General features: G+C 35.1%; 1 protein-coding gene across 1 annotated transcript in view; it reads right to left on the minus strand.

Annotated features, from left to right (window-relative positions):
* Nucleotides 1-11,139, minus strand: part of meiob (meiosis specific with OB-fold) — a 37,860-nt gene extending 26,721 nt beyond the window's left edge. The window contains exons 1-4 of the mRNA XM_028813837.2: nucleotides 11,071-11,139; nucleotides 9,538-9,623; nucleotides 2,352-2,409; nucleotides 1,891-2,022 (exon numbers count right to left, since the gene is read on the minus strand). Coding sequence (XP_028669670.1) covers nucleotides 1,891-2,022; nucleotides 2,352-2,409; nucleotides 9,538-9,606 — 259 coding nt within the window. The 5' untranslated portion in view covers nucleotides 9,607-9,623; nucleotides 11,071-11,139. The remainder of the gene's footprint in view (nucleotides 1-1,890; nucleotides 2,023-2,351; nucleotides 2,410-9,537; nucleotides 9,624-11,070) is intronic.
* Nucleotides 11,140-12,762: the final 1,623 nt, after the last annotated feature.

The raw sequence follows: 12,762 nt of genomic DNA on the forward strand, positions 1-12,762 counted from the left end.
TTTTTCAAAATGTATTTGCATCAATTCCCAATATGAGCACTCATAAAATTATAATGGCTGGAGATTTTAATTGTGTTTTAAATCGAGACATTGAAAGATCATCAACTACAATGATAATAACATCTAATACTGCAAAGACATTCACAGAGTTTGTATTGGATTACAATTTATCAGGCCCATGGATATTCTTAAATCCAAATTCAAAACAATATTCCTTCTTCTCACCAGTACATCATAGTTACTCAATAATGAATTATTTCTTCATTGATAATTTATTGCCCACTATGAAATCTTGTAAATACAACAATATCTTTATCTCTGGCAATGTTCCTCTGATTTTGGAGCTTGAAACACTATGCCCTACACACTTTATTTTGTAGTTGGTGTCTTAATCCTCTGTCGTTAGAAGATGTGAAATTTACAATGTTCATCTCCAAATAAATTTATTATTTATCAGAGACTAATGCATCCTCAGAGCTTTCCCCAGGAATAATTTGGGAAACTCTGAAGGCATTTTTAAGAGGATAGATTATTTCATATCTTTCCCATAAAAATAAATTGGACACCAAGATGTCATCAGAGTTAATCAAGAATATGCCAGGTCTCAAAATGAGGCACTTTTCAGGAAAAGGCAGGCTCTACAATCAGAATTTAACCTCTTGACAACAAAATAAACTGAACAACTAATCTTTAAATCACGACATTATTATGATGAACACAGAGAGAAGGCTAATAAGATCTTAGCTCAACAAATCCATAAGTGTGAAATATGCAACCCAATGTCAGAAGTTACCAACACAACTCAAGATAAAATCACTAACCACAAAAATATAATGTAAATATTTAGGCAGTAAAGAGCAGAAGGACAAATTGATTGTAGTAGCCTATACTACACTACTAGCACATAGACTTTACTGGAAGAATCCCATCCCACCTTTTTAAGTCAATGATTAACTAATGTTCTATTCTATTTGAAAGTGGAAAAAAAAATCACATTCTCTTCTAGAGGATCTGTTCGAAACTTTTTAAAAATATAGCAAGATGTAATTAGTACAATTATAGAATAACCATTTATCAGTGAAAGGGAATATTTTGCCTTCTTTTTTTCCTATTTTTGCCTATGCTCTTGGCTCTCATCTCTTTGTCTCAGGTGGGGGTTGAATTCTGTTTTGTTAGGTTTTGTCTTTTTTTGTTCCTGTTTTCCTTTTAAAAACTTTCTGATGTTTGTTTTTTCTCTTTTCTAGTTTGACTATGTAATCAATAGGTTTGACTTGATTATATGCATTTATTTTCTATAATAAATAAATAAATAAACATGAAATGTTTAACAAGTAATTATTTAAAGGACAGCTTTCTTAATTAATGATTTGGCTAGGTCAATTTTTAATAAACAATTAACAATTAAATTGTGGTTTATAGGTAAATTATTTAACTTGTTAATTTTGTAAAGTTAATTTTATTTCAACAAATCATCTGAACATGCTGTTGATTGTTTTGGTAGTAAAGTCTGAATATTAAGTTGCAGTAAAGGCCACTGTGGTAAAGAAGTGGTGAAGCCATTGTTTAGACAAAAAGTACTAAAGGTAAATGGCAGAACATTATGATAAACATTTAGATATACTTTTCACATATGGGCAGTCTTTTTTTTAAGAATATGATGTCACACAGAGCCACCCCCAATTACAACATTTAAAATAAAACAGCAAAAAGAACTACATTAAAAAAAACATATTTCCGCAGACCACTTTTCAAACATTGTCATCAGAATTATGTAGGAATTTTCCATATTGTGAAAAGATTTAATGTTTAATAATAATATAATCAAACAAAGGAAATTAAAAAGACCAAAAATGTACTTATATACTGTACAAAGTGACAGAATAAACCTACCCCTATCTCCAATGCTGAAGCTGTCAGACAGGACTCGAATGTAGTCTTGACTACCCCAGCAAGATACATTGATGGAATCATTTGGAGAGTCTTTTATAATAAAACTAAATGTATGTCTCTCTGAACCCACATCTGAAATATGTAAAGATATGTTTTTTATTTATACAACTAAAAACAAATTTTAAAAATACTTTTTGCTACTGAAAATTTACAGTAGAGGGCATAGGTTCCATCGTAAAAGAATCTAAAATACCTCACTAAAATTGAGTAAAGGAAGACAATTGACCCAGCAAGTACTTCATTAGCAGGTATCAATTAATTTATAGACAAAATTTCAAACTAAACAAGTAAAAGTTGTTTATATGTCATATTAAAATAGATTTAACTAAGTTTCTGTAGAAAAGTGAAACAGCAAATGGCAACAATTAATTACAAGATAGTACTGACATCGCACACTCAACTTTTCTTATCTGGAAATCCTTTGCTATCATTTTTCCTAATAACAACTCCAAGCACTTTCTGAGGGGGAAAAAAAGAACTTTGGGTTACTATCATTTATTATACGCATACATTTGATACATCATTTTCCAGCATGTATGTGATTTATGTTATTTATAGTACATTCTAAAATGGAAACAAATAAAGGGTTTGCACTAAGCTTCACTATCATTTTATATATACACAGGTAATAACAAATACTCACTTCACAGTCTCTTTGCATTATTTTTGTCAAAATGCATCTAGAAAAAGTCTGTATACTGTACTAACAATTCAATAGCATCTAAGAGTTAGACAGTACAGCAGCAGGTATCACTTATAAGGATTAATTTATTGTATCAATAAACAACTTTTGAAAAGGCGCCTCTATGACACTTATAAAGAAAAACAACAGAGATTTATAAACACATGAGAGCAATAGTTAAAATGAAAAATGAACATTTCAATAAGAAGACAGAAGAGAATCTGTTGAAAAACAGAAACCTCAACCTAAAATATTTCTTCAATATTCCAGCCAGGTAATGGTCAAGAAGGTTGTGAAATACCTTAAGAATAGCTATCCTTTTTCTGTACCCAACAAGTCTAATTTAGGGTCACAAAGACTGAAGCACAATCCTGCCAGCATTGGACATAGAACAGGAACGAACCCTGAATGGGGTGCCAGTCTATTTTAGGCAAAAAAGGGACACAATATAAAGAAACAAATACACCTAATTTGTATGTTTAATGTTTTCATTTGTGAAGAGATCAGAAATGCAACAATCTTGAATTGAATATTCTGGTGATTTTAAATTGCTTTCAGATTGTAGACTGCAGTTGTATTATCTTGAGCTAGGTAAGACTTAATAAATAAGTTAATCACTTGGTTCATCTACTCCCACACCTAAATATTAACACACACAGATGCACACACTCTGAGATCCTATTTACACAACTACATAGGAGTGATACCCTACTGCCAGTCACTCTGTAGTATTCCACATAGGATCCCTTCAAACACACAAACTGAGATCCTAGTCACACAACTACGTTTGAGTGATGCTCTACTACCAGCCACTCTGTAATATCCAATGTAGGATCCCTTCCACATAACAGTAATGCTTCAAGTATGTCACTTCTCATTACTCCACATTGGGACTTACTATCACCAGCAATAACAAATATGTAGGTGGCCCGAAGCACACAAAAGCTCAACACCCTTTTCTTTATACAGTATTCCACTTACCAAGTCTTACTTCTACTGCACTTATTCTTTTATTGAGATGTGTCCTCTCAGCATTAATAAACCTTTAGGCAAGAAAGCAGCACTCTTTCCACAACAGATGCCCTAATATTTACTTCAGTCACTCAAGATATAAAGACAAAGTGTAGAATTATAAATGCAATGTGATATGTTGTAGAGTATAATAATAGCAATAGAAGAAAAGTATAATAGAAAATAAAAGAGACAGCAAAAGTCTGGATATAGTCTGGTAAAATCTTATTGAAAATTAGCATGGTCAGGGGTGGATGTAGTCCTGGGAAGCTTATTTAAATTTAACAATCGGTGTGATGCATTAGTTATGTTCACCAATGTTCAGATAAAATAGTCTCTCTTCTATCTCTGACATGCCTTGGTCTCTGACGTTGTTTCCTATTTCGTTCTGCACCTTCTAGTTTCTTTTTCAGCCCTTCAGACAGGCCATTATTTATGATGTGGAAGCCTCCTTGTGAAGGCTCTGGGACATACTGTACAATATTACACACATTGGTTGGCTAGCTGTCCATCTGGTGGATGGTTCAACTCAACGTTTTTGATCCTTTATGTGCTCAACATGTTTTTCTGTTCCCAAGTTGTAAACTGACTGAAACAACTTTTAATTCCCTCTTTCATTAAGTTATAAACTGAAACAGATGCATTAAAGTTATACATTAACTAGTCATTTAGCCCGTTACAATGACAGGCGCTAGAACAGTAGTGCATAAACATTAGTAGGAACAGTCTATATTAAATGGCAAGGGACTTTGACCTCATTCTTTTTGTTGGTCGTATTTTTCTTTGTCTTTCAGCCTTTCTTTTGTTGATGTTTACTTGCTGAGCTGACCGTTCTTCGTGGGCTGCCGCCGTGTATTGTGTGTCTTAAATGATCTGTGACAGTAATACTGTCTTGTACGTCCGCTGGCTTGTACGTCCGTAATATACCTTTAATTTTCTCTGGCGGTAATACAGGCATGCGCGTCGGTAATATGCCTTTAATCTCCCTCTGACAGTAATACTGGCTTGTATGTGGCTGTAATATGAGTCACTGTGTTGTGTATCTTTAATTTCCTCTCGCAGTAATACTGGTTTGTATTTCCGTAAAACGCCTCTAACTTTCTCTGACAGTAATATCGCGCATCGCACCGTGCCCCGCACATGCGCACTTCACCAGAAGACACACACACACGGACACCTGGACGCACACAGGGATTTTATTAAAGAGGATGATACAATAACAGGAAGAATATACAGTATAATAGAAAATACTGTCAATATGAAATGCCCTTTTAGTTAAATTTCCTCATAGGTCATCCTTGTTTGTTTGAGCAAAAATTGAATCTTAATATAAGCAGTCTGTAGTTTCAAAATATGATGAGTTTACACTCCAGGACAACAGTGTTTTAGGACTAAAGTGCTAAATGCAAATACATAACTGAGACTCAAAAAAAATAACTCACAGTTCTCAATGAAACAAAAAATGATATACATGGATAGGCAAAAGTAGGTTTACAGTTGTAAGTACGCGAGGCTGGCAATTTCAGCACTTACGAGACTGTACCTAAGTGCACTGTGCCATTGTAACATTCTTTTGAGTTAATAAAAGTTAATAAAACTATGGAGTTCATAAAGCTATTGTAATAATCATAATCTGAATGTCTTTTTCCATACAAACTGTAAACCTACGTTTACCCAACACTGTATATATAAATTTTCACATGTATTTCTTGGAGGCCATTGCAAACAGAAAAAAATGTCAAAAACTAGTAGCTGGCAGATCAATTATTTTAACTCATAGAAATGTAGGTTAATAGAAGTGATTGTAATAGACAAGTTAGAGTACAGATATCTTGTGCTGGTTTGTTAGAGGACAGTCAAAAAAGGTTTAGTCAGGCCCAATCTTATTTTACTAGTGTGCTCAAATTTATGAATAAAAAATAAGACATCATCAAAGATGAGCATACAATATTACATACAGTGACTTTATAAAAAGCTTTTAATAAGCTACAGTGGGTACGGAAAGTATTCAGACCCCCTTCAATTTTTCACTCTTTGTCATATTGCAGCCATTTGCTAAAATCATTTAAATTAATTTTTTCCCTCATTAATGTACACACAGCACCCCATATTGACAGACAAAAAAAAAGAATTTTTGAAATTGTTGTAGATTTATTAAAAAAGAAAAACTGAAATATCACATGGTCCTAAGTATTCAGACCCTTTGCTCAGTATTTAGTAGAAGCACCCTTTTGAGCTAATACAGCCATGAGTCTTCTTGGGAAAGATGCAACAAGTTTTTCACACCTGGATTTGGGGATCCTCTGCCATTCCTCCTTGCAAGTCCTCTCCTGTTCTGTCAGGTTGGATGGTAAACGTTGGTGGACAGCCATTTTTAGGTCTCTCCAGAGATGCTCAATTGGGATTAAGTCAGGGCTCTGGCTGGGCCATTCAAGAACAGTCACAGAGTTGTTGTGAAGCCACTCCTTCGTTATTTTAGCTGTGTGCTTAGGGTCATTGTCTTGTTGGAAGGTAAACCTTCGGCCCAGTCTGAGGTCCTTAGCACTCTGGAGAAGGTTTTTGTCCAGGATATCCCTGTACTTGGCCGCATTCATCTTTCCCTCGATTGCAACCAGTCGTCCTGTCCCTGCAGCTGAAAAACACCCCCACAACATGATGCTGCCACCGCCATGCTTCACTGTGGGGACTGTATTGGACAAGTGATGAGCAGTGCCTGGTTGTCTCCACACATACCTCAGTGCAAGACACATGACAGCTCGCATGGAGTTTGCTAAAAGACACCTGAAGGACACTGAGATGGTGAGAAATAAGATTCTCTGGTCTGATGAGACCAAGATAGAACTTTTTGGCCTTAATTCTAAGCAGTATGTGTGGAGACAACCAGGCACTGCTCATCACTTGTCCAATACAGTCCCCCTAGGAACCAAGTTACCCAAACTACTCTATAATAATAATAATAATAATAATTCATTACATTTATATAGCGCTTTTCTCAGTAACATTTCAGTAATTATTTACTGCTCTGATGCTGATCTTTCTGATTATAAAATAGGTCATTACAATAGCAATTGACAAGAAAAATTCATAATTAATTACAGATTGACAGTATTTGCCATAATTCTTGAGATATTATCAAAAATTCATTTGAGGGTTCCTCTAGAGTGCCTCTTTCTCTTGCACAATGTGACTCAACAACTAATCAGCATATTGTCAACTCATAACACCCTAAAATTATGAGTTTGGTATTTTTCTGTCCAGCCGTTTAAGCTCTAGACCGTCCTCAAGAAACTGTGACACACACCCACCATCGAACGATTAATGTTTTCAGTATCATGGGAATCAAAAATGTTGAGATCCGTTGAAAACCAGAGTTTGAAATTTTTAAGAATTTAAAGCTTTCACTTTTCTCCCATAGACAAGAAGTTATGGTGGGGGAGGGTACAAAGCAAAAATATATTCAATTGCTCAATAGTGTGTTCTCAGTAGAAATTAGACATTAAAAAGAGATACACACAAGTTGTAACTTAATCACCACTGTCCACAACCAGATAGTGTAGACAATTGAATAAAAATGTTAATAAGATGCAGGTGTACATTGTGCACTTGTGTATAGTACAAGTCAAAAAAGGTTATACTAAAGCTGAGACCATTTTCAGTCCAATTTCTGCTGTTTTGTTCTCCCTATTACAAGAAAAACCTAACCATGCTATAAAGAATTAAAGAGCTATTGCAATTTTCCTGGACTGCAGGTTATGAATTTTAAGTAAAGATTAAGTGGATGTCATGCAATTGTCTACAAAGAAGTCTACATATGCATGGAATAACCTGCCAAGTAATGTAAACATCGAGCAGCATCTTAGGAAACATCTAATACTGACAAAGGTTAATTTTATTTTATGAAAAGTTACATGTACAGGAATACTTGGAGCTAAATAACTTATTCTCTTTGAAAGTTTATGTTTTTATTTTCTACACTACACTGAATAGTATGTGTATCATCCCTTATTTACTAGAAGAAGAAAAGAAAGAATAAAGCAATAGACCTAGATTTTCTGAGGACAAACCACTGACACAAACAGCAATCACGAAAGGTTGCCATATGAAGACTACTGGCTAAGGTAATAAGAACAAAGTAAATGTGATTCAGAAAGGATAATAACCTTGATGGCTGATTCATTTATTTGGTCTTCTTGTTAGCCATAAAACTGAAAGGACATATATACAGTATATTTTTTATAATAAACCTGCAGTATTGTCTTTTTTTCCTTGAAAAGATTACTGTTATTTTACTCTTTTTAGTTTTCTCCTGTTCTAGCCCCTTAAATATAAGCTCTCTTTCACAATGAATAATATTGATTTTAAGCACTTTAGTTCAATGGATGTACAACAACATTTCAATCAACATTTTTGACACTACTATTTCCAAAAATATTTTAATAATTTGGCAATCAAGCAACATGCCATACTGATATTTTCATAATGAAGTACTGTTAAATATTTTTGCAGTCACTGTATGGATCCCTGTATTTTCTTATATAATATTCTACCGTGGCTGTTCGTTTGTCTGTCCAGGATTTTAAATCACTTGTAGCTCGCAAACCGTTTGAACGATTGACCTGAACTTTGGTACATATATGCTACGTCACGTCTACTATCCACTTTCGAGGTGATGATTGACCTCCAAGGTTATTCCTCTTTATTTTTATTTTATTTTATTTTATTGTAGAATCAACTGTCAGCAGCGATCAGCAGGGAGGCCGTGTGGCACATGAGTACGGGCGCTATTCTCATTCCCTCCCACCTTCGCCGTCACTTCCTCCACCTCTTCATATCTTAAATCATTTTTGAGGCAGATTGAAGTGAAAAATTAAGGAAAACGTACTATGTAATTGCAACACAAACACTGACTTAATCAGTTTTAACGTTCATGTGGTTGCTGCTTCCCAAGCAGCTCTTCTTTTCTCCACCCTAGCAGCCCGCTTCTTCTCTTCTTTCGTCTGCATCTTTTCACGTTAAATCTGATTAAATCAGTGTTTGCAATTACTTAGTACGTTTGCTTTAATTTGTCACAAGTCTTCAACCTGTGTCAAGAATGATTTAAGATATGAAGAGGTAAGGGAAATGACGCCTAAGATTGTAGGGAATGAGAATGGCACTGGAATGCATGCTGGCCGCTGCAGAGAGTTGATTCTACAATAAAATAAAATAAAAATAAAAAGAGGAATAACCTTGGAGGTCAATATCACCCCGAAAGCAGATAGTAGATGTCACGTAGTATATATGTGTATCAAATTTCAGGTCAATAGTTCAAATGGTTTGCGAGCTATGGGTGATTTAAAATCCCGGACAGACAAATGAACAGCCACGGTAGCATATTATATATAAAGATATATATACACTGTATATATGCTAACTTTTTAGTAAAGCATTCAGTGTTAATCCATTTAGTTACAAATACAGTAATTTCAATATTATATCAATATACAAAAAATCTTTGTCTTTAAATCAGAGCCTTCTTCAGAATTAAGAAGAAAGTCCACTCAGACTAATTATTTTTTTTAGCTAATTACTGAAGCTTCCTCTAGGCTTCCCTACATCTAAACCACTACTTGGTATTATCTCTTTAATGTGCAGATAAATAAAGTCCAATTCAGTAAACAATTATGTATAAAGTGGGAAAGTGTACAGATCTGAGAGAAAAACAGAATCTCTGCCAGTAATAAACCAGAGAATATTCAAAATTACATCAATATGATTTGGCAAAAAATTTATTCTGCTGGGTTAACAAAACATCATGCATTCAGCAGTTGAAGCATTTTGATAACATACTTTATCTGATAAAAAAAACTAAACACTTGAATTTAAAATATACTTTGAGCACAACAGCAACTTACAGGATGAACTGTATTTGGATGCAGATCAGAAATGGCAACAAAGGTTTTGGGTAAAGCATTGAATGACATTCTCAAGTGTGAAGATTCTAGTAAGGAAAAAAGAGCAAAACATCACTAACAAATATGCCAATTGACTTTATTAATCCTGTAAATTATTCAATCCATATTCTAAACTTACTTCCATTTTCTAAACCTAAAGTTCTACTTTACTTTTATCCAAACCAAGTGGAATGCCAGTTCAGTAATCAACAGTTTTTATGCAGTGTCACCCATAAAAGTGTCAGAACAAGCCGCTTTTCAATTTACCCATTTCAAAATTATTCCCATAATAAAAGAGTAACTAATTAGTAAAAGAAGGATTTGAGTTGATGGATTACAAAAATAAGATTTTAAAACAATTTTACTGAAACACAATGTACCTTTAGGTACACAATTACCTTGGTTTTACTGTTCAACATACGGTGTATTTATTTATTTGGTATTTGGTACACTGTTTTAATCCCCTCATTAGTAAAAATAAAAGCTTCATGAAGGCATAATGTTTAATGCTGCTGCTTCACAACTCAAGGAGAAAGAGTTCTCGATCCATATACATCTCTGCAAACTGGTCTGCAAGTGTAATGTACATTTGATACTGTATAGCATTCTAAAAGCAAATACTGCTTGATTAGTGCACTGCATGACAGTGCCACAGCCGTTAGCATTGCTAATTGCCAATTATTTGAGTCTGGGTTTTGTTCTTTGCAAGAGCACAGTACAGAGTTGTGTATGTGTGTTTTTTCGCTGGGTTTATGTCCAGCATTTCAATGATGCTAGGTTATTTTATGTATCTAAATGTGTCCAGTCTGAGTTAGTCTGTGCATGTAACTTTGTCCTGCAATGGGTGGCCATCCTATTCAAAGATGAGGTTAGGGTCAACACGATAAGTTACTGGAATGAATTCTGCCTCCCCAAGACCATGAAATTTGATTAACTGAGTTCAGTAAATGAATGGAAAATAGCTAGATCTCTTCCAAATGTCAGAGAAATTACAACAAAATGAAAGTGGTGTACCTATAAAGAATATGACACCACATTTTTTTTAAAGAAAAATGGAGACCCCTTCCAAATTTAAAACAGCATCTCTCATTCTTGTGATACAAATTGTTTATACATAATAATTCACCACCCTAACGGCAATGGACAACATCCTTCTGGTAGTTTCTTATTCTTAAGAAAGAAAAAGTTGGAAATAACATTGCAAACACAAAGCTGCTCTTAATTAATTGAAAGTGGAAAATTAAAAGCTTTTCTGTGCAGTTCAAAAAGGAAACAAGTGCTAAAATCAAACACATACTGTAAACAATCACGTCACAACGGGTTCAGAAAAAACAAAAGTATAATAGTCACACTAATGTCAAAAGCCTTAATTGAGGGTAAACAATAGCAGCAAAATGCCCTCTTTGATATTTCACTTTGCACAGATTCTACTACTGCATAGCATTATCATTATTGATGTTATATGGTTTGAGGTATATTAATTCTGGTACTTACTTCTGCACTTCTGAGATAGCAGTCTACAGAACGATGACAGCAACTTCCACAGAACGAAACGCGCGGCAAACACACCGGCGCGTGTCTCCTTGTTGGCGCGAGCTCTGCAGCCGACAGGTTCACAGCAAATGGGCGGGCAATTGAATCTTAAGCCAATCACAGGCATTCTTAAGTTAAGGACTCGCCTGTACTGGTATCACACGTTCATTAAGCCAAGACGTGCCTAAGGTTCTAAAATTTTGTTCTAAAATTGATGGTATACCCAACCAAAGTAAATTATTAACATCGTATCGGTATTAGGTCAGTGGTCTCATTATAATTAATTTCTTCTGCCTTTTATTCTTATTATTATTATAATCACCCTGTGCAAGTGTATTCTGGGAATAAAAAAACTAACGCCGCTTTTAAATTATTTTCTGTCATGCGCGAGGAATCTCTGAACTGGAATAAACAGGTCAGGAAATAGACGAATTCAGTAAACTAATGCATGTCGAACATTTTCTGTTTACGTCTTTATACTTAAAAATAAGACACAACATCCATCCATCCATTTTCCAACCCGCTGAATCCGAACACAGGGTCACGGGGGGTCTGCTGGAGCCAATCCCAGCAAACACAGGGCACAAGGCAGGAAACAATCCTGGGCAGGGTGCCAACCCACCGCAGGATAAGACACAACAATTTCACATTTTTGAGAAATTTGCGAAAGTGCCATGTGGTTATTATTATTGAAATCTTCAAATAAACTCATAAAATGACAGCTTAATATATTAGCATCTTGGTGGTTGATTCAGCTACTCCATGCCGTAAACTATCACAAGATGCTTTGCAAATCAGAAGAGAAAGGAATGTGCCATCTAATAAATAGGCAAGAAATTTGTTTCTGTCCCGATGTTAGTCACAACGCAATCAGCAAGTGACAGGAAGAGTAAATATCCAAAAGCTACAGTTTCGGTGATTAATAAAAATAATTAAATGCGTGAACATGAGTAAATTAAAAATTAATTCGGAAATATATATATGAAGGTTGTGAGAAATGTGCCAACACACATCATCCACACGTGATCTAGGCTATATTCTAACCGGAAAAGTAAAACGAGAGGACGTTTTCATTCTACGTATACCAAAGGGATTCCCTATCGAATTTAAACGACTTCAACTTCCAGCATGCCTTGCATTTGCGATAATAAATCGCAAGGATAATCTCTTAAAGTTACTGAAGTTTAGGCTACCATAAAGAACCGTGCTATACGTCGCCTGCTCCAGAGTAGGAATAGGAAAAAATGTATACGTTCTTGCCCCTAACGGCGAAACGAAAAACTTTGTCTCATAAGGCACTCCATCCACCCATCCATTATCCAACCCGCTATATCCTAACTACAGGGTCACTAGGGTCTGCTGGAGCCAATTCCAGCCAACACAGGGCGCAAGGCAGGAAACAAATCCCGGGCAGGGCGCCAGCCCACCACAGCATAAGGTACTCTTAATCCGTTATTCGTTAATAATGCCAGTTTAAACAGTATTGAACAGTATTCGAATAATACATTAATTGCCAAAAAGTAAATTAAAACTGTTTCGCTTTTTTCCTACCCAACCGGCAGCCGAGCATCACCGCTAGTATTGCCCAAAGTAATACAATGAAGAAAAAACAAGGTTTCAGGTTTAGCTTTCACCACTAAATTTCAGAAATGT

Source organism: Erpetoichthys calabaricus, chromosome 11 (genome assembly GCF_900747795.2).
Source record: "Erpetoichthys calabaricus chromosome 11, fErpCal1.3, whole genome shotgun sequence".
Taxonomy (NCBI): domain Eukaryota; kingdom Metazoa; phylum Chordata; class Cladistia; order Polypteriformes; family Polypteridae; genus Erpetoichthys; species Erpetoichthys calabaricus.